Genomic DNA, 23,181 nt, shown 5'->3' with positions numbered 1-23,181 from the left:
CAGCGCTAAGCTAAATGTTTGTCATGATGAACTTTAGTAGTCCTCTTTAGAAACTTGTTCGCAGCAACAGTCGTTTTATTGACACATAGCTTCAGAAAATCACCAGTTAGGACGTATTTTATGTTGTTTAATTGTATTTAAATGTATTTGAACAGCTGTTATCGATTGTCTAAATATATTATTCCTCGTCCTCACAGTACCTGTATTGTCTTGCGTTGTTGCGATCAACCTGTGGGGCACTCGAGGTGAGACCTTCAGTCCTGCTCGTATCTGGTAGAACCTGAGGGAGAACATAGGACATGTTAGTGAATTTAAAACGGTACTGTACAAATGTTCAGACTGATGTCCTTCCAAACAGCCTGGGGGTGTCAAGAAAACATACAAGTAACAAGTGAAGTGAACAAACTGTTGTTCACCCAACCCAGTCTCACGGCATTTCGTGTTCACCAACACGATTTGTAATCTATTGATTCGTGTTCACCAACACGATTTGCCCCTTTTTTTCGTGTTGCACAGCACGATTTTAAAAGCAATGTATTTCTACTGCCTGCAGCACGTATTTTTCTCCGGTCGGGTCGAGGAAGACCGGAAGCTGTGTGGTTCATAAAAACATGTTCTTACTCAATATCAAGCCACAATTATTGCTTTTATTTGAAATCGTATAATTTCTGACTTTTGTTGCCGTCTGTGAGGAAAATAAATGGGGCTCAGAGCCTCAGGATACTGAAATCTGTATTTTTAAAATATTTGTTTCCTTCTAATTTGTTATTCTTTTCAAAATAGCACACTGTTATTTACTCACCAATAACACACAATTATCCTTGCTTTTATTTATTGGTTTAATTCCATAATCTCTGGCTTTTTGGCGTCCGTCAGGAACTGAATTTCAAAATAAAAATAACCGGAAACAGACGTAGGCCTATAAGGGACATTTCGAGCTTTAGGATGGCCGTGCTGAGCAACACGAAAAAAAGGGGCAAATTGTGTTGGTGAACACGAATCAATAGATTAAAAATCGTGTTGGTGAACACGAAATGCCGTGAGACTGGGTTGGTTCACCATAGTGTCTTCAACAAAAAGCCACATGTCCAATTGACTATTTATACTTATTGCTATTGTGAGGTTTTTCTTGATTTTGAATGAGTCCACCAAGTTTCAATTGTTAGGAAACTTGATGGAAGGTTGTAGCACCGGCCAAGGAAGAAGCCATAACATTTAGCAGCAGATCCAAATCACACATTTTTTAACTTACTTAAGATTCAAACTAATGATATTGAATGCCGACTGAGCTACTGACATATACTGACTTCACAACCTTTACTTACTGTGTTTCAGATAAGCTTTTCTTGTTAAACATTTAAAGTGGTGCATGCAGTTTTGCAACAGGACACATGCTTTGTAAACGTATTTGTTGTCTAGAAAAGGTGTTTTATTGTGAAATAGAGATGTCCCGATACGATCACGTGATCGGGGATCGGAGCCGATCACGTGATTTTCAAAAGATCGGAATCGGGAGAAAAAAATCGGGGATCGGGAATTTTTAATTTTTTTTATAAAATATTTGTATTATTTTATTTAATGTTACAAAACAAAAATGACCATGTTCACGTCTTAAAGTCATCCTGAGGAATTAGTTTTGGTTTGAAATTACACAACATCATGTATGTGTTGCTTCTTTTGGGCTTGTTTTCAGACCTGGTTATCTCTCTCAAATCTGGCAACAGAGTGGGCGCAGTGTCTAATAGTAGCAGCAAGCTAACGAGAGGCTACGTTCAGCTGGTGACTCGGGAGTCGGGACAGAGAAAATGTCAGGAGTTTGGAAGTATTATAAAATTGAAAGTGAAGGCAGTGTAACAGCCAGATGCAATGTTTGCAATGCGGAGACTTTTAAAAGGAAAGAGAAACGGCCCCAGAACAGTGAAAAGTCCAAACAAATAACAGCCAAGAGAGCTGAATTCATCGCGTTGGATGACCAGCCGTTATCTGTTAATGTTTTTTCTCTTAATGCATTGCATAAAGATCGGATCGGGAAAAATCGGTATCGGCAGATTGTCAAAATCAAATGATCGGAATCGGATCGGGAGCAAAAAAAGGTGATCGGGACATCCCTATTGTGAAATGAAGAAGACATGTTTCCGGTTCACATGTTGACAAGTGTAGCATTTAAGCTTTTATCTCAGTAGTCCTTTTGACTCTGACAATAAGTCAACAATGTGTTGTTAAACATTAGCAGTCATCAATGTACAAGCTCAGCTAAATTATTTCAGTTCAACCTGCAGGGTTATTAATAATGAACAATACATAATAATGTACCTACAGTATATGCAAAATCTGTTAAGTATACTTTACATGCTATGAGATAAGCATCCTACAGTACTGCCAAACACCTAAAGATAAGATGAGAATGTATTGATACAGTAAATGTGGTGATTACTGTTTTAAAAAATACTTAGATTAAATACAAGAATAAACAGACCGAAAGAACGAGATCGCGGATACAAGCGGCCGAGATGGGTTTTCTCCGCAGGGTGGCTGGTGTCTCCCTTAGGGATAAGGTGAGAAGTTCGGTCATCAGGGAGGGACTCGGAGTTGAGCCGCTCCTCCTTCGCGTCGAAAGGAGCCAGTTGAGGTGGTTCGGGCACCTAGTTAGGATGCCACCTGGGCGCCTCCCTAGGGAGGTGTTCCAGGCACGTCGAGCTGGGAAGAGACCAAGGGGTAGACCTAGGACCAGGTGGAGGGATTATATCTCTTCGCTGGCCTGGGAGCGCCTTGGGACCCCCCAGTCAGAGCTGGTTGATGTCGCCAGGGAAAAGAAAGTTTGGGGCTCTCTGCTGGAACTGCTACCCCCACGACCCGACCACGGATAAGCGGGAGAAGATGGATGGATGGAACAGACAGCCGACGTAGAAAAATGATTTTCAACATGGCATCCCAGACCATAGGCAGCACTGGAGAACATGTCTTTGAAAAGGTCACTTTGACGGTCTAAGTCAAAGCCGCTTTGTATAAAAGCACATCTCATCTCCGGGGACACGGGGGCGATCTGAGGGAGCAAAGTGTGTGTGAACACACTCATCATCTCAGTGTGTTAGTGGCAGCGCTGCTAACGGCTGAGGCTCGACAGAGAAGAGCACGGAAAGGTTTCTGAAGGTTGATGAATACACAACGGGATGTTTATGAAATGAAAAAGGTCAACCGGGTAACTGGTCAGAGACTATTCCTCTAGCTGTTACATCGAATGTTTATGGAACAGGTTCGTTCCTTTAGTTTGAATACTCAAATACCTGTACTTTCTACTTCTTACATGTTGAACTCAAATACCTGTACTTTCTACTTCTTACATGTTGAACTCAAATACCTGTACTTTCTACTTCTCACATGTTGAACTCAAATACCTGTACTTTCTACTTCTTACATGTTGAACTCAAATACCTGTACTTTCTACTTCTTACATGTTGAACACAAATACCTGTACTTTCTACTTCTTACATGTTGAACACAAATACCTGTACTTTCTACTTCTTACATGTTGAACACAAATACCTGTACTTTCTACTTCTTACATGTTGAACACAAATACCTGTACTTTCTACTTCTTACATGTTGAACTCAAATACCTGTACTTTCTACTTCTTACATGTTGAACTCAAATACCTGTACTTTCTAATTCTTACATGTTGAACACAAATACCTGTACTTTCTACTTCTTACATGTTGAACACTAATACCTGTACTTTCTACTTCTTACATGTTGAACCCAAATACCTGTACTTTTTACTTCTTACATGTTGAACCCAAATACCTGTACTTTCTACTTCTTACATGTTGAACACAAATACCTGTACTTTCTACTTCTTACATGTTGAACACAAATACCTGTACTTTCTACTTCTTACATGTTGAACTCAAATACCTGTACTTTCTACTTCTCTCATTTTCCAAACAGCTGGTTCCTTTAGTCTGAATGTGTGTTTGGTGCGTGATCATTATTCTTTAGAGTCATTGCGTGCCTATTGATTTGAACACGATCCGTGTATCCATCATTTCCTGGTCTTCTCTAAAGAAGAGGGACCAATGGAAACGTTGTCATGTTGCCGTTGTTCAGCATGGAAACATTCATTAGCTAACAATGACATTATTGTTCTATTAATATAAAGGGAGGTCAGGTACTCTTTAAAACAGCTGCTAGCTATGGGTACTTTTTACTGAAGTACATTTCAAAGCCTCTTTACTTTGACTTGAGTAAAGAAGTTTAGTCAGTACTTCTACTTTACCAGAGTATTTTTACTGTACTTCTACTTGAGTAAAGGATGTGTGTACTTTTGCCATCTCTGGGAATTGTACATGCTTAATAGTACATTTTAAATTAGCTAAACTATTATTTACTTAAATAGTATCTGTTGTTAAAATTGGAGTCATTTGGATCCACTCCATAATTCAATGTGTATTTCCTCGGCCCATGCTTCATCCTTCCACCAACAGTATTGAGAATTTGGCAATTATAGTTTCAATACATTTGCTAGAAACCAACAAAAAGTCTAAATAAAAACATAACCTCCTTGGCCGAGGCGATCGTCTACTACATTAAGAGAATGCAGCTGGGTTCTGAACTAATTATACTGTGAGAGCTAAAAGTCTCATGCTTATCGTCTTCCTTTAAATTAAATGCAGATTTAATCAGTTTTGAAATGCAATCAGTGTACAACTGGGCCCTTCAAAATGTACAGCTGTATGGTTCCCCAGTGTGATGGAGAGCTTTTTATTGATTTCAGTAATTACATTTCTGTGGAGCGAGTCCTAAACCAAACACATTTTTCCACAGTGCTTCATCTTTAGATATGGACTCACTTTTTTCCACATCCGATCTCTGCTGCTTTCTGAACTTGGCGACCGTCATCACAAACATATTAGTGTGCTGAGCTGAAGGGATTACCATGATAAAGCTTTAGAGTTTAGACCTCCCTATTTGGAGAGGGGGAATCATTTCGATGAAGCTGGCATTTCAGCCGGCCAGACGCAAGATTTTAATCTTCCTGCCGACACATCAGCAGGAAAAACATGCTGCGTATTGAATGTCATAAAATATCATGAACAACTCGGCTGGAAACGTAAATTGGATTTGGCTCTTTTATTTACACTAGTTCTTATTTTAACCTAGCTACATTCTTTTTTTACAAAGCTGTAAAGTGTGACGCAGGATGTGTGACAAAAACACAGTCAAACAAATAACAATATATTTAGTATTATCTATAGTTAAGGGTTGAATGACCTTCATCTTGTATTGATATTCTTATTAAAACGAACATAACAGTTACAGGTACAATTCAGTACATATTTTTATATATAGGTTTTTTGGGGTGGTTTTTCACACCTGTTTGTTTCTGTAATGCGACCTAGGGCCCTCTGAAAGGCACTATATACATTTAAGTTATTATTATTATTATTATTATTATTATATGTGATTAAAAGGGAGCTCAATATAGTAACATCGCACAAACTTGGCTAGATTCAAAACCAAAGAGAGAAGCTATTAAAACATGCTAGCTAGTTAGCAATTTCAATTTTGCTCATGTTTTGTTTTATCTCCATTTTGTTTTACCAGCTGCTGCTGTGTAATAAAAAAAGTGCAATAACAAACTGGATTGCCAAGACTTCGTACAAATTGATAATAACAATCAATTTGATAAGGGAAAATCAATGAGTGAGTTTCTGAGGGAAGGTGCATTTTTAGCTAAGCTAGCCATTTGATAGTTACTGCAAATTGCACATGCTATTTTCACAAACATCATACATTTCTTTGGTATAATACTTTATATGGTAAAGCATGGAAACAGTCTGATACTGGTCTTAACTCAAATTTGACCAAATACACTGGATTTTGCCTTTTAGGGTAAGAAGGTTAATCTGTTTTCTGATTGGTAATGACATTCAGCCCATGCTGCTTTTTAAGCTGCCTTTTCATTAGACCTCGTGATGTCCTGACATACATTTCAGGGGATTATGGGTACTTTTTCCAGCATGCTGGAGAACATCCAGGTCATATGAAAAACATATTAATTTATTTTTGTGCAATGGAGTTCGCCAGTTTAATGTCTACGCGTGTGGTTCATCACTTACCTGATACATTAAACTGTGGCTTCATAATTTCAAGAAGTGTCATGTCCTCTTTAGTATTCACTCATCTTTTTTCCGAAAGTCATTTTAGGATGACCTCCAGTTATAGCAGATGGAGCAAAAGTCATTTTCTGCTTTGTATAGTCAGTTTTCAAAACCGTTGTACTGAGCGACTTAAGGTAGGTATCATTAATTTAAAGGTCACCTATTATGCAAAAATCCACTCTTCCACGTCTTTTCTACATCAACATGTGTCCCCTCTTCTTCATGTCTCTTCTACATCAACATGTGTCCCCTCTTCTTCATGTCTCTTCCACATCAACATGTGTCCCCTCTTCTTCATGTGTCTTCTACATCAACATGTGTCCCCTCTTCTTCATGTCTCTTCCACATCAACATCTGTCCCCTCTTCTTCATGTCTCTTCTACATCAACATGTGTCCCCTCTTCTCCATGTCTCCTCTACATCAACATGTGTCCCCTCTTCTTCATGTCTCTTCCACATCAACATGTGTCCCCTCTTCTTCATGTCTCTTCCACATCAACATGTGTCCCCTCTTCTTCATGTCTCTTCTACATCAACATGTGTCCCCTCTTCTTCATGTCTCTTCCACATCAACATGTGTCCCCTCTTCTTCATGTCTCTTCTACATCAACATGTGTCCCCTCTTCTCCATGTGTCTTCTACATCAACATGTGTCCCCTCTTCTCCGTGTCTCTTCTACATCAACATGTGTCCCCTCTTATTCATGTCTCTTCCACATCAACATGTGTCCCCTCTTCTTCATGTCTCTTCTACATCAACATGTGTCCCCTCTTCTTCATGTCTCTTCTACATCAACATGTGTCCCCTCTTCTTCATGTCTCTTCTACATCAACATGTGTCCCCTCTTCTCCATGTCTCTTCTACATCAACATGTGTTCCTCTTCTTCATGTCTCTTCTACATCAACATGTGTCCCCTCTTCTTCATGTCTCTTCTACATCAACATGTGTCCCCTCTTCTTCATGTCTCTTCTACATCAACATGTGTCCCCTCTTCTTCATGTCTCTTCTACATCAACATGTGTCCCCTCTTCTTCATATCTCTTCTACATTAACATGTGTCCCCTCTTCTTCATGTCTCTTCTACATCAACATGTGTCCCCTCTTCTTCATGTCCTCTCCTACATCAACATGTGTCCCCTCTTCTTCATGTCTCTTCTACATCAACATGTGTCCCTCTTCTTCATGTCTCTTCTACATCAACATGTGTCCCCTCTTCTTCATATCTCTTCTACATTAACATGTGTCCCCTCTTCTTCATGTCTCTTCTACATCAACATGTGTCCCCTCTTCTTCATGTCTCTCCTACATCAACATGTGTCCCCTCTTCTTCATGTCTCTTCTACATCAACATGTGTCCCTCTTCTTCATGTCTCTTCTACATCAACATGTGTCCCCTCTTCTTCATGTCTCTTCTACATCAACATGTGTCCCCTCTTCTCCATGTCTCTTCTACATCAACATGTGTCCCCTCTTCTTCATGTCTCTTCTACATCAACATGTGTCCCCTCTTCTCCATGTCTCTTCTACATCAACACGTGTCCCCTCTTCTTCATGTCTCTTCTACATCAACACGTGTCCCCTCTTCTCCATGTCTCTTCTACATCAACATGTGTCCCCTCTTCTTCATGTCTCTTCTACATCAACATGTGTCCCCTCTTCTTCATGTCTCTTCTACATCAACATGTGTCCTCTCTTCTTCATGTCTCTTCTACATCAACATGTGTCCCCTCTTCTTCATGTCTCTTCTACATCAACATGTGTCCCCTCTTCTTCATGTCTCTTCTACATCAACTTGTGTCCCCTCTTCTTCACGTCTCTTCTACATCAACATGTGTCCCCTCTTCTTCATGTCTCTTCTACATCAACATGTGTCCCCTCTTCTTCATGTCTCTTCTACATCAACATGTGTCCCCTCTTCTTCATGTCTCTTCTACATCAACATGTGTCCCCTCTTCTTCATGTCTCTTCTACATCAACATGTGTCCCCTCTTCTTCATGTCTCTTCTACATCAACATGTGTCCCCCTCTTCTTCATGTCTCTTCTTCATCAACATGTGTCCCCTCTTCTTCATGTCTCTTCTACATCAACATGTGTCCCCTCTTCTTCATGTCTCTTCTACATCAACATGTGTCCCCTCTGTGGAAAGAGACTCTGAAAGTTTCAGGAACAAAGATTCTCTCTCTTTTTGATCCATTTCTATAAAAATCTGTCTGAAAATGAGCTGATCAGATTTAGGCCACTTTATGATGTCATAACGATGTTTTGTCTTGTGTAACCATTAGCCAATCAGCAACCAAGGTTGCCTATCACCTGAATCTCCTCCTAGAGCACCATTGAGTTCTTTGTAACCAAATGTCTCTCAGAGGGGCGTGGGGAGGGGCTCCTTATTTTCATCTAAAGTTACAGACAGAGAATCAGCACTTTGGAAACAGGGCTGAAACAGAGGGGATTATGGGTAATGCTGCAATGATCTGTTTGGTGTTTCAGCCAATCAGAGCTCTGTATATATCTGAGAGCTATAATATATTGATGAAAAACAGTCTAACAGGGGACCTTTAAGTTCAGTTTTTTGCAAACATGTTTTTTTGAAGAGAAAAAGTCAAACTAATAAAACTTGTTGTATCCTTTGTCAGCATTCAACGTTAATACGCTCTGTGAATCTGCTGAGTTGCGAGGTTGTGAAGTCAGGAAATATAAACAAATTTCATGACTCTGGAAGTGTGATTTCTGCTTACCCGCGTTGAAAGAGATCCACATTGTGAAACTTGTGCAACTCAACAGAAAACTCCAGTGTTCCCTGTACTTCAGACATGATATAACCCCACTCATCACCTGTCAAAGAGGAAGAGAAACACACAGTAAATAAGACGTCAAATAAGCAGAATCCACAGTGAAAGATAACATGACATTTCTAAAATATGCTCAAACTAGTATTGTCTATTTGCTGAGGTGATATGACTCATTCAGTCCAGTGTGCAGAAAGAACTGGACAAGACACACATATTCTTTTTTGAAATCACGGTCACTGCTCAAATAAATGTTGGAGAAATAATCAAAACCTTATCATTTCATTATCTTAGAGGTAAAACTTTCTTTGTTGCATGTCCAAATAAGCGTTGAGGGGATTTGTAAATGTTCGCCCTTCGGTACATTGTTTTCATTCAAAGGCCTGAAGTATCCTCAAGCTTTCTCTGTGTTTCAGTCGTTCTGAGTTAAAGTTTAGGTCTGCTTTTGATTTTCTAGAAGCTTTTGCAGAGACTTCTGTACCTTGTTGAGTATGAATTTCTAAAGAAACAATGGTCTTCCTATCTTGTTTGATTTGAATGTTTTCTCAATGTAGGTTTGAAATGGCAGACACAATTTGCAGGACATGTTGTACCCAAGAAAAATGATTTGTAAGCAACGATTTCGTCCATCTGTTTAAACTTTATGCAGGTTTTTTGTTGAGTGTAACCCAAAACCTATTTTGTGATCATACAGAACTATTATAGGTGTAAGGGAAACTTCTGTGTAGCAATGCAGTGGGAGTCCCCGACTCAGGAAGGAGACACGTAGAGCAGGAACTTTGATGTCAAACACTGGCGGTTTATTTGGAGTTTCGGCCGGAGAGTTCACATCACAAGTCACAGCAGTCACGATCTGACTGCACGGGTGGGTTGCCACGTCAATTCTAAAGAACTCTACCTCAGACCCATGTATAACAAGATCAAATCATAACACCTCTATCAGCTGACGCCAACAGGCAGGAGCAGGGAGACAGAACACTGAGAGCACAGCAGCCAGGGTTACAGGTGCGTGTGCTCAGTCAGGACAGTTTGAACTGATCAACTGGGTCAAAGTTATGGGCTTTGGAAAATATTTCCACAACAATAGGTGTACTGCTGCTGGTTTATAAAGCACTGAATGGTTTAGGCCCAAAATATATTTCTGACCTCCTGCTAAATGATGAACCATCCAGATCTCTCAGGTCTTCAGGGACTGGTCAGCTTTCTGTCTCCAGAGTCAGAACTAAACATGGAGAAGCAGCGTTCAGTTATTATGCTCCAAATATCTGGAACAAACTCCCAGAAACCTGCAGGTCCGCTGCAACTCTGACTACTTTTAAATCCAGGCCGAAGACTTTTCTTTTTGCCGCTGCTTTTAATTGAACTATTCATATCTTAGACTGCACTGTAACTTTTATCCATGTACTTTTTCTTTTAATGTTTATTTTATTAGCTTTTCTTTTTAATGACTGATTTTAAATGCCATTTTCTTAATCTCTTTCATTTTTTGTAAAGCACTTTGAATTGCCTTGTGTTGAAAAGTGCTATATAAATACATTTGCCTTGCCTTGCCTTGCCTTGCCTTGCCTTGCCTTGCCTTGCCTTGCCTTGCCTTGCCTTGCCTTGCCTTGCCTTGCCTTGCCTTGCCTTGCCAAGACTAAAACACGAAGATAACAGCTCAAATGTACACATCCATTGCCCTTTTGCCCTTAAAGCGACAAATAAAAGTGTTTCTCTCACTATTTATCAATCTAGAATATAACAGAGAAATATGGTTCTAAGTTTGTGGTGCTCAAAGCGCAAACAAAACACATTAAAACACATTTAACAGTGATGTATCTTTCGATAACTCATGAACTGGTTAAGATAATCCAACGGTATCTCAGACTCACATTAAACAAATCTAGATTGATAAATAGCACTAAGAGAATATTTTTTGGGATAGCATTGACTAAAAATGACCATTGAAACATAAAAATACAGGCTCATGTTAAAATGGTAATTGCAACAGCTCATTGAGAAAATTGCAGGCAAAAACAAAAATAGCGTAAATGCATCAGATCATTGAAAAATAATTTGTCTAAAAGAACCTGCGGTCAATATATCCGAGGTTCAATTCAATTCATGTAAACAGTGTTTTCCATTAGCAGTGATTGAAGCTCAGTGAATAAAAACACATACGAACAAGAACCCAATTTGTAATTCACTCAAACCATTAGGTCTTATAGGAAGAAGCTGGAATGCAGTAAAAACGGACTTTCCACCTGACAAAAGGAGATGAAACATTTAAACTGTTCACAGTGAAGAGTCTCACATGACCCATCAATGTCACATGATCCTTGCTTGTGTGTTTTAAGGGCTTTGTTCCTGTAAGTTGAGACTCAGATAGATGCACCTGTATTGTTGCTGGGAAATAATTGGGCCACCATTTGTGCATTACGACCATTCCTCTAGCTAGCTTAAAAGCATAACCCTGTTTCAGTCCACTTTCCTTTAAGGAGTGAAGATAACAGGACGGTTTTATGTCACCAGGGCTCACACACTGGGGTATTGTGTGAAGTTAATTTGCTTGCACTAAAATGGAAAAGTTACTGCCAATTACAGTTGGCTCCAGCTTGCATATATCCTGTGAGTTAGTGTGTGCGTGTGTGTGTGTGTGTGTGTGTGTGTGTGTGTGTGTGGTGTGTGTGTGTGTGTGTGTGTGTGTGTGTGGTGTGTGTGTGTGTGTGTGTGTGTGTGTGTGTGTGTGTGTGTGTGTGGCCTAGCATTACTATACTTGTGGGGACCTAAATCTGTTTACACTGTCACGTGTGGGGACTCGCCTCCCTTATGGGGACAAAATGGAGGTCCCCATGAGGGGAATCATTAATTTTAGGGTGAAGACTTGGTTAGGGTAAGGTTAAGGGTAAGGGTTAGGGTTAGGCATGTGTTGGTTATGGTTAAGGTTAGGATAAGTCTCCAGGAAATGCATGTAAGTCAATGTAATGTCCCCTGAAGTGATGTATACATGGTATGTGTGTGTGTGTGTGTGTGTGTGTGTGTGTGTGTGTGTGTGTGTGTGTGTGTGTGTGTGTGTGTGTGTGTGTGTGTGTGGAGGGAGTACGAGACGGTAGGAGTTTACTTCGAGTGTGGGGAAAAGTCATAATGAGTGTTATACTATTGATTGGTTCTGTAAGGCGTGGCTGTGGCCGTCAATGCCAGAACAAAAAGAGAACGTTTTCGACATTGAAGGCTCGAGTGATCTGTGATCTTGAATAGCGGTGAACGCTACAATATGAACAGGCTCGTGCTTGGCCCACTGGTATTGTTTGTTTATTTATTTTGAAAATTAACTAGCAACGCCGTGCTGTCATATAGCAACTGCTAAACTACTGCAGCAAAAAAAGCCTGGCGCCGCCCATGTGTGAGTACCATCAGTCTTCCTACTGAGGCCTGTAGCTAGTTAGCTAATTAAGCAAGAGCTCAATTCAATTGTTGATAACACTGACTTTTTAATGTTTTCAGCAGACTCCATTTGAAAGAGAACCTGGTTAAAGGAGTGATGCAAGGTGTCAGTGACAAAGCAGTAAGGCAACAGGCCACAGGAGTTGTTTAAAGTGGACCTATCATGCTATTTTTAGGCAATAGCATAGGTCTCAGATATATAAAATATATTAAAAACATGTCTATGAAGTGTTTTGCTCAAAATACTAAACAGATCACCCGTTCTAGCCATGCCTCATATCCCTCTATTTCACTTCCTGTTTCAAAAGTGCTGATTTGGGGGTCTGAGCTCATGCGGGACCCGGCAGCTACTGTCTAAACTAAATGCTGCCGTGATGAAACGCCATATCATGGATTATCAAGGATTCTCTCTGAAACAGTTTGGAGCTCAAAGGCTTTCTCTCTTGCCGGTTATACCACAAGGTGAGTTCCTCTTTACTTCCTGCTTCTTCACACACATGCTCTCCAGTACAGGTTAGCTCTGAGTGTTAGCGATGCTAATGTGAACACGGACCATATTACGTCCAAAACAGTCGGTCATTGTTTCTGATAGCAACGTTTCTGATTGGGCCGTGGGTCCACATTTCAGATATTACGTCATATCGGACGCAAATCTGGATCAGCTCCGTTGTTCCCCGTTTTTAGAGATTTGGGAACGGAGGAAAAGAGAGAGGGTTTTGAACGGCTCTCGGAAAGGAACGGAGCCATAAGATCCGGCTCCCTTCAAAGAGCTGTAATTCCCATCACTAGCATGTTTTACTGCAGCTGAACTGAAGCAACACTACTGAAGGTGAGGGTGCAGTGTAATTGTTTTGATTGGCTGTGGCCATCACACAGGAAAACATATAACATCACAGTAAATGTAAACACTTACTGGTGTATAAGCTAACGATTAGCTTAAAGACATTAAAAAGTAATGCTACAAAGTACATTTGTATTTCTTTGTAATGTTATCTTTTGGTTGTATCTAGATTAGAGAACTAGATGAACTTGCTTTAGCTAGATGTTTTGGTATATTTTAGTCTAAAATGTAAATGTATTCTTCCTACATGGGCCTGTAGCTAGCTAGCTAAATAAGCGACAAATACAATCCTGTTATTAATTAATAAAGGATGTATTGCTATGGTAGATAGACCACATGTGTCAAACTCAAGGCCCGGATTTAATTTCGGTCCGCAGGATAATTTCTAATTACTATTAGATCTGGCCCGCCGGTATATTGCACGCACACCTTCACTCCATCCTGAGGGTCTCCTCAGCTCAGAGCCTGAGCCCAAACATTGATGACCTTGCACCCAAGATGAGACGCCAAGTATCTGAGCTAGCATCACAGAGCAGCACACTGACTTTAATGGATGTTTCCTTCTGCACTTTTTATCTCACGACAGCAGGGCATGTTTGGTTTTCTCTTTGAGGGAAATAGTTTTCATTGGAAAAATGTAATCATAAGAAATGACTCTGGAAAAGCTGCAGATTGAGCCATAAGAAATGAATGCAACTGATTATTTAATGTTTAATGTTATTTTTATGGGCAATAATGTAAGCTTTGTTAGTTCTAGGTTTAATATGTGCAATAAGTTCATTTCAATAAGTTTTAAAATAAACATTGAGCCCTCGACTAGTACCGATTTTTTGATTTTGGCCCACTGTGTATTCGAGTTTGACACCCCTGATCTAGACCAGTGTTTCTCAAACTTTTTCATACCAAGGACCACTTAACCAATACAAAAACACTCTAGGACCACCTAACTCCATAAATATAAAAAAACACATCGTTTTTCTAGAACAGATTACAAATCACCTGAAAATGGTACAAACACGTGGCAACATGTGTGATGAAGGTGTTGCGCTGGGCTATATCATTCAATTGAAAGTGAAACTTAAGCTCGCTCCATTGCGGAGATATTCCCGCGAGAGTGCGGAAAACTGAAATGAATTTATTTATTTCAAATGTGAAATGTTACCAATATACTCACGGACCACTAGGGGGCACTCACGGACCACCAGTGGTCCGCGGACCACACTTTGAGAAGCACGATTCTAGATGAATGTGACGAAGCAATTCATGCCGTTTTATTGTTTTTAACGTTGAAATGGCAAGTGCAACAGGTGAAGATGAAGTTGTTGCAGAATTGTTGTGAGTACCCTTTTCAAGACGACAATTCAGTGAAAAGACGGACATTCTAATGCCGCGGCGGGAGGGGGGGGGGGTGTGTGTCTACAGAAGGTCCAGTTGTGATATACGGTTCGCCACTGATGTACACAAGTACAAATGAGTCACTGTTGACTAAGCGTTTCACACAATCAGAGGTGAACTGGGCGAAAGTCTTGTGTTTGTTTTTCCACCCTGACCTCCATACACTCTTTATAGCACACCACCTGACTTCCTCTGGTCAAAATGACTTCATCCAACAGAGGTCGTCTCCTTATTTACCTGGACTTTGATCGGTTAGATATGTTACAAACAAACACAAACCATGAGAAATGTCTCCCTGAATGGAGACTATATGTAGGCTTTGCCAGATGGTACCTTCATGACCTCCTTTCTTTTCACTAAAAATCTCTGATCATAAGAGAATCTCATTTCAAGATAGCAATGATGGTCACATCCCGTCAAAGTCATTTACTGCCTCTTATTCAACTTGATAACTCCATTCGGGCCAGAAACAACATCACAGAGGGTTTAGCTAATGCTAGATTATTCCCTCACATGATTGCTGGCTCAGAGCTTTGCTGTAAAGGGCACTCTGCACATCAAGCATGCAGATTCGTACTCCTTCAAATCAGAAACCGTCTCATAGCAAACATATTTGCAGTAGTTGTAATTACAGTTATTAATATCCTTCCAAAAATGTATACATTCACATTTTGTCTTTCCATTTCATTTCACTGTTTATTTCTTGTGTCTTAATTTCTCTTATGTACATTGCCTTGAGTTATATGCTGCTGCAACCCAAACATCTCTCTCTCCTCTCGCTCCTCTCTCTCTCTCTCTCTCTCTCTCTCTCTCTCTCTCTCTCTCTCTCTCTCTCTCTCTCTCTCTCTCTCTCTCTCTCTCTCTCTCTCTCTCCTCTCTCTCTCTCTCTCTCTCTCTCTCTCTCTCTCTCTCTCTCTCTCTCTCTCTATCTATCTATCGTTAAGGAGGTGCTGTAACCCTCCATCACATCCCTGTATCTCATAGTCCTGCTTCTGTTATTGTGTTTCGCAGAGGGAGTTAAAGTTAATGAACGGAATAATGCCTGAGATTAATTTCCGGCCCTATCGAGCTGTGCACACATACAGCAGCTCCACACGATGACTCTCACCGTTAGGATGACACCTACGCCTACATATCCTGCAAAATAAACTCATTCCACATTAAGTCACTGTGAACATGCGGCCTCCCCAAATTGAGATGGGAGACGTCAGTCAGCCTTTCCCAACTGAGCTGACACCAGGAGCAGCGATAGAGGAAGGAATCAAGCCCTCCAAGAAAACCAGTGTGTGTGTCATTAAATAGTAATAATACAGCAGATGGCTGTTTTGTAATGATTAGCGTTTAATGAATCGCTGCAAGTAGAAAAGGAATCGTTTGGAAAAATGCACAAGCAGCAAATACAGTCTTCAGATTGTGCAGATCTTTCTTGGAGAGAGCAGCGTGACTGGGTTTGTGTGGGAAATAAAACTGGTTAAAAGGGCTGGTTACTGCAGGTTAACTTATCAAATGAGTCGACATGTATTGATCAATTGATTAGTTGTTTATGGCCACATGATTAGCTACATGCTAAGCAGTCTGCCATGCCAGCTACTGCTCGAAAAAAAGTAGGCACACGGCTCAGAATCAAGCTAATTACAGCTTTTATGGAATAGATAACAATTTCAGGTCAATTCAAAGTCCTTGAGATGTGAGTCCTTGTTGATTTGTTGCCACCTGAAGTTACCGGTTGTTTCTCTATAAAAGATAGATAGACAATACGTGCAGCAAAACAAACCACATTGCTCTACTACACTTACTGATAGCTACTCTAAGGGATTACAGAATGTAAACGCACTGAAAGGCTACCGCTGAAATAATAATCTTGATAGGAACAAACATGTTTTGTCAGATTTATGTAAATGAAGCATTCATTTCATCAGCTGTTCTACCTGTTCCACTGAATGATTGCCTTTATTTTACGATTGATTAATTCCCAGGAACCCTCGTAGACAAGTCTTAGGAAATCATCCAGAAAGTACAGAGATGAAAGGTTAAGTGTTTTCACTTTACTTCCAACACGGAGGAGGTCTACATTCAGTTTCAAAGCCCGGTGAAATCGGCGAATGACTGGATTGTTGAAATTGTCTAAACATAAGTCTGGTCTCAGTTCCTCCTCAGCATTAAAAAACTAAACATGTGGGATTTGTTTTTCTAATATTACTCTCCATCTTTAGAAAGTAAGACTTAGCTCAGGGCTTCGTGCCACAGACAGAGAGAGGAACACATTGTTAGTCTTTCCATTGGATATATTGACAAAATGAAAGATTAACCCCACGTTGACCTTTGATTTGAAGACATTGTCTAATGCTGCTGTTGATGAGTTGTTTATTATCATGATCATCATTATCAACACAGTGTGTCCTTTGTACGAAGATGTTGCGGGGGTGTTTTGATCTGTGACTCACCGATTAAGTTATTGATTAGTTTGTGTGTGCTCTAGTCATACTGAAGATTATTATGTTGGGAAAGAAAGCATGTTAAGTCTCCTTACTGTGTCCCCTTAATAAAGGACATCGTGTTTATTATTCAACTAAAGAAGTGAGGAGCTCCACTCAGATACATTGTGCTGCGTACTTAAGATGCACATGCTCTCCTTTGTCCTCTACACTGCTGGCATAGCAAGAGAGCTTCAGGTTGAACTGAAGATTTACTGGCCTTTCTTTCCCTACACTTGGCAGGACTCTTTTAATACATCTTATCAGCGTAAGTGAGGTCCAGGAAACTGCCAAACTGAGAGAACACCCTTTAGACCCACCCTGTTTTGCACAAATTAAATTATGGTGTTGGGAGGCGCGACTGGAATACATTGTTATGGTAATAAGATGCGACAAATCAAAACTGACCGTGTGCTAAATCAGGACATTTAAAACATTAAATTCCAGACGGAAAAAAAAAGTACCAACACCCTTAGCCAAAGTAAGCTAATCTAGTTCCTTACTCCAGATAACTTAATTCAGACTTTAAATGGAAGAGGCTAACTTGGCATTCAAAGAGTTTGGAGGGTGTTAGGACTTTCTAAAACCAGAGGAAAAGTGTCAGGAATCGTTTGAACAATGTGTTTATCTATTGCAAGATGCTAAAGACATGGAAGCAAGCATGACTTATTCGGCCTTTAAGGTCATCGTTAGCTTAGTCTGGTTTGTTAAGTTACAGGTTACGATAAACCATAGTCTAGATCAGTGGTTCTCAAATGGGGGTACGCGGACCCCTAGGGGTACGTTGGAGTACTGCAGGGGGTACGTGAGATTTATTTTTATGTTAATGAAAAAAAAAAAAAAAATGTTAGGAAAAGTAAGGGAGTTTGAGCAGAGTGGGTTTTATATTACACATATTTCAAAAAGCGAAGTGTAATAACTGCAGTGGCCTTCCTGTCACTGACAATGACAAAGATCCTCAGTGAAGCTCAAGCCCATGTTTCACTACATTGTAAGTACAACTTATTAAAAAGATCAGTTCAATGCAACTAATGTTGTCTCAGTGTTATTGCATGATGTTAAAATTGGTTTGCCATGAATTTAGTGACGGATTGTAAACATTTGAAATGTAGCATTTAAGTGTTTCTCAGTTACAAGGTTGTTGTTTTAATGAATCAGACACTGATGGTGCAGCGCTGTGCTGTACCTCTTTATATAGGCATTTTTTCCTTAACAAATTGTTTTTGTGTTGATCAGGGGGTACTTGGCTGCATTTTTTTTCCAAAGGGGTTACATGATTGAAAAAAGTTTGAGAATCACTGATCTAGATCCTCTGTCTCGAGCCAGTTAACTAGCGGGCCTTCTAGAATACCCTGGAACCGAGGGGAACTGAAAGAATACGCCCATTGGCTACAAATCAATATATGATTGGTTGGTCAAACTGTCAGTCCAAACGTACGCTCTCATTCAGTGCAACGGCCAGGGCATTCGATCAAGGATGTAGAATACCTTGGTTGAAGGATATTCTACCCAGAGACCCAGAACAAGATCTGATTGGTTGCTTTCTTTTCCACTGAAATGCGTAGTGCATGGTCCGAGAAGGACAAACAAATCAACGTAACACTGTAATATTACAGATCAACAACACGGATACGATTCTCATTTATTCATTTTATATACATTATATAATTAAATCGATTTTTTGTTTGTTTTATCCGAGTGTTCCAGGGTATTCTCTGAATACCTTGAAGGCCCTGACGGTTCGCCACTGGAGTACATATATAACTTAAGCACTTAACGAAACGAACATCATGTACAGTCTGCCTAACTTAATCAACATAAGTGCTGAACTTTACTCGGGTTCATATATTGAGTTATGTCACACACTTTAACCCAAGTCATGTTCTTTGAGACCAAGATAAAATGTTTCCTTTGATAGCTAGTCGATAAAGAGTTTTAGTTGAAAGGGATTGTGATATTTAGAAGTAGTTTGTAGTGTTTGTTGAGCTTCTAGATCATGCAATGTGCCTCATGACCACAAACAGACACCTATTTGTATTCACAACTCTGGTCCACCTTTAATGTGTTTGTATTATAACCAAATGCTGGGTGCTGTGTGTGCTACAGCTACACAGTCTCTTCAAAGAATTGGTCAACAAGTATGACGGTTGGCATTACTGTGAAGCGGTCTTGTGACTTTTCGCTCAAAGCGGATGTTTACATTGGTCACATGAGGGGCCTGAAGCTGTTCTACATTACAGCACACACAGCCTTATTAACTGTGATTGATTTCACCATGCGTACATGTTCACTTGGACTCTGGCTTTGTGTGAAACTCTGCAGAATGGGAGCTCTACTTTGTTCGTTCAAGACAGCAGAGTGGGACTATTTCTGCGTCTGTGAAACCCTGATAATAACCAGCTCTCACTGTAGCCTACTGTGCTGAAGCAGCTTTTCCCCAACATGCTCGCTTGCCTTGAAGATGCAGAACTACACAAAGCACAGCAGCACAATCCAAATTCAATTACAAAAGCCATCTGCAAGTTCTTCTATTTCTAATTAAAACCTTTATTTTGAAATGCTACTTTGATTTAAATTCTCCTTTGTAATGCTTTGGTAACTTATCTGAGGTGCACAAAGGATTCATGCACACTCATACAACAGTCAGACAAAGACCTTTAGCTGCCATATAGACACATTATGTATACATCCCCTGTTAGACTTCCTCGTGCAGCCTGACAGCTCTCTCACCATCCAGCAGCCTTCAGTAGCAGCTTTTCTCTGCCGTAGTGTAAAAAGCCTGCTCTCAGTAATTTCCCACTCACATGCGTGCCACTGAAGCACAATGATGGTGTCACATCACATGTAGAAATGAACGCAGCCTCACCTTAGCAGGGATGATATCCGCACAGAGGTCCAGCCTTCACGCAGTAATCCGCTGTTTTGCAGAGGGATGCGCGGCGTGCAATGTTTATAACGCCGCTTCTCCTGCTGCTGCTGCTGTTGCCATGGTTATTCATCCAGAGCCAGTATGTTCTGCAGTGAAGCCCCCCCCCCCCAATCCTCCCCCCCTCCTTTCTCTCTTTCTCTCTTTCTCTCTTCCTCTCTTCCTCTCCCTCCTGACAGGGATTTCAATTTGGGAAAGTGCAGCAGCGTCTGTCGCGGGATCTGTCTTTGCGCACACAATCCCTCTGCGTGTGGTTTCATATGGGGAATATTAATAATCAGCAGCACCCAGTCACTGTGTGTGTGTGTGCGTGTGTGTGTGTGTGTGTGTGTGTGTGTGTGTGTGTGTGTGTGTGTGTGGGTGTGTGTGTGTGTGTGTGTGTGTGTGTGTGTGTGTGTGTGTGTGTGTGTGTGTGTGTGTGTGTGTGTGTGTGTGTGAGAGAGAGAGAGAGAGTGTGTCTGTCTGTGTGTGTGTGTGTGTCTCTCTGTGTGTGTGTGTGTGTGTGTGTGGTGTGTGTGTGTGTGTGTGTGTATATGTGTGTATATGTGTGTATATGTGTGTATATGTATGTATCTGTGTGTGTGTGTGTGTGTGTGTGTGTGTGCGTGCGTGTGTGTGTGTGTCTCTCTGTGCGTGTGTGTGTGTGTGTGTGGTGTCTCTGTGTGTGTGTGTGTCTGTGTGTGTGTGTATCTGTGTGTGTATGTGTGTGTGTGTGTGTGTGTGTGTGTGTGTGTGTATCTGTGTGTGTGTGTGTGTGTGTCTGTGTGTGTGTGTGTATCTGTTGTGTATGTGTGTGTGTGTGTGTGTGTGTGTGTGTGTATGTGTGTGTGTGTGTGTGTGTGTCTGTGTGTGTGTGTGTGTGTGTGTGTGTGTGTGTGTGTGTGTGTGTGTGTGTGTGTGTGTGTGTGTGTCCTGCTGCTGCACTGTTGGCTAGTGTGTGGCGAGCTGACGTCACAGCCTGCCCCCTAAAAGCTGAAGTGACCCGTGCTGCCTTGTCCACGCTGAGACACAAAGGAGGAGTGTTATGCAAACAAACACATTCGTGCAATAAAAGCAAAGCCCGCGGGGGACACACGTGACTCAGAAGATGTGTAAGAGCTCAAATGAAACTTTTTGGACTTTGCAAACTAATCACTAAAGTTGGCAGCTGCAATTTATGATTTGTTTGGAATCTCTATCTTTTTAGTAAATAGGTGGCTAATAGTTGGTTCATTCTTGGCTTCCCAACTTCAAATTGCTACTCTATTTTGTATAATGATGCCAAAGCTAACCCTAACCCTCCCCACATAGATTTACTATTCAAACCACTAGATTTAACTAATGTTGCGCTTTTACCTAATCCTAAAACTCAGATTTAATATATAAAATCTATTTTTGCTACTCATAATTTTCATCCTGTCCTCCCTTTCTAGACCCCTTCCCCTCTTGAGCCCCTCTGGGTCTTACTAGGGGGTAACGGGTTAACAGAGACACCCATCTTGGCAGGGGAATGTTTCGCCATATTCACAGCTTAACCTCCTCGTCTCTGTTCTTCAAGCTTAGTCTACCTTGTCCACTATACACCCTTTCATTACATTACATTACATTACATTGCATTTGGCTGACGCTTTTATCCAAAGCGACTTACAATAAGTACATTCGACCAGGAAGACACAACCTTGAAGAAAACAGAATCATATAAGTACATCATTCATATTGGTGACTCAGTCAAAGTGCAAAGATAGGTGAGGGCCGTGAACACTATGCGCTGGCCCGTGCCTTTCCTTGGATCTCTGTATAACCATGAAGTCGCCGGACGACGTGGGGAGATCTGGTGGCTATATCCTAACCCTAACCCTAATAGTTGTTTCTATGGGAACTATAGCCTGAAACGAATATATTGTAAAAAGCTATATACACTTTTGAATTCTTCAAAGATTCCCAAACTGACCAGAATCAATGCCAGGGAAAACTGCCAACTATTCCTGTGTTATTTATGTAATATTTTTTTAGAATATAAAACATTCAAGCACAATATTAGTTGACATAAAGACTCACACACAAATATTACATTACATTACATTACATTACATTTAGCTGACACTTTTATCCAAAGCGACTTACAATAAGTACATTCGACCATATTACCTCTTAATTATCAATTTATGAACCACTAAAAGTCTGTAGCAGTGTCTGTATGTGAAAAGACGCTCAATCTTTTTATGATGTTGGGTCCGGTGGGTTTCTGGGGTAAACCCTTTAAAAAAAATGCAGCAACCCCTTGCCACAAATCCAGAGAAAGCTACAAAACTGTAAAGCAACAAAGCTCACCCAAAGACTGAATCATGGGTCGTTCATGGTGTCATGGGTCAGTTCTCATTATAGTGTTTTCAAACCCAAGACAACATGTTCATTTTGCTTTTAAACCTGTAATAAGTGATATTTTCAGACACATGGAAACAACTGTGACGAATCAGAAAAATGAAAAGCTTTTTGAACATTAAAGCATGGAGACGTGAAGTACTGATATTAACTTGAAAATGAGCAAAATTGGGCTCCTTCAAAGGACAGGTTCGATACGGTTAGCTTAGATTAGCACAAATACTGTTAACACTGGTGTGTATTTCCATTAGTTCTTGATCACCTCGGTGATAACTCTCAAAGGATGGTTTCACTGGGGATTGAACCCAGGACCTTCTGCGTGTAAAGCAGACGTGATAACCACTACACTATGAAACCTCTGCCTCTCCTCTCTTATCAGATGTCCCCTTGTCTTTGTTTGGGTTCTTACTCACTGTCTACAGATATATGAGATAGGTAGATTAGGGATGTAAATTGAGCAGGAATTAAACAAAAGTGATTGAGAAAATAGAGCTTTTTGAACATTAAAGCATGGAGACATGTCCCAGTAGAGACACTACACATATGAACATGGACATAATTTGTCCTCTTTAATATTACATGTTTTTCACCATATAGCTAAATCTGTCTGGTAGTATTTCAGCATAGATTAGAGAGTTGATAGGGACCAGACACATGTTCATTTTAGTCATCAAGTCAGACGTGTTTTTCTCCCAGACATTTCAGGGAAATCGTGCGTGATAATCTTTACACTGACACGACAACAGTTACTGGCACAGTCACAACACACACAGTGTCAGTGAGGCACTTTATTGTAAATGTTCTTGATGAAAAG

At 40.5% G+C, this 23,181-nt stretch overlaps 1 protein-coding gene and 1 non-coding gene across 2 annotated transcripts in view; both read right to left on the bottom strand.

Moving 5' to 3' along the window:
- The window catches only part of fam135b (family with sequence similarity 135 member B), a 78,205-nt gene extending 58,126 nt beyond the window's left edge, over window positions 1–20,079 (bottom strand). The window contains 3 exon segments of the mRNA XM_034213046.1: window positions 201–280; window positions 8,897–8,993; window positions 19,947–20,079. Of these exon segments, the coding sequence (XP_034068937.1) occupies window positions 201–280; window positions 8,897–8,973 (157 nt within the window). The 5' untranslated portion in view covers window positions 8,974–8,993; window positions 19,947–20,079.
- Window positions 20,080–22,651: 2,572 nt separating this feature from the next.
- trnav-uac lies at window positions 22,652–22,724 on the bottom strand. The gene has a single exon. It is a non-coding gene; the product is annotated as a tRNA-Val (tRNA).
- Between the last annotated feature and the right edge of the window lie 457 nt (window positions 22,725–23,181).

This window comes from Gymnodraco acuticeps, unplaced genomic scaffold (genome assembly GCF_902827175.1).
Source record: "Gymnodraco acuticeps unplaced genomic scaffold, fGymAcu1.1, whole genome shotgun sequence".
NCBI lineage: Eukaryota > Metazoa > Chordata > Actinopteri > Perciformes > Bathydraconidae > Gymnodraco > Gymnodraco acuticeps.
This window is presented reverse-complemented; position numbering and strand designations above follow the sequence as displayed.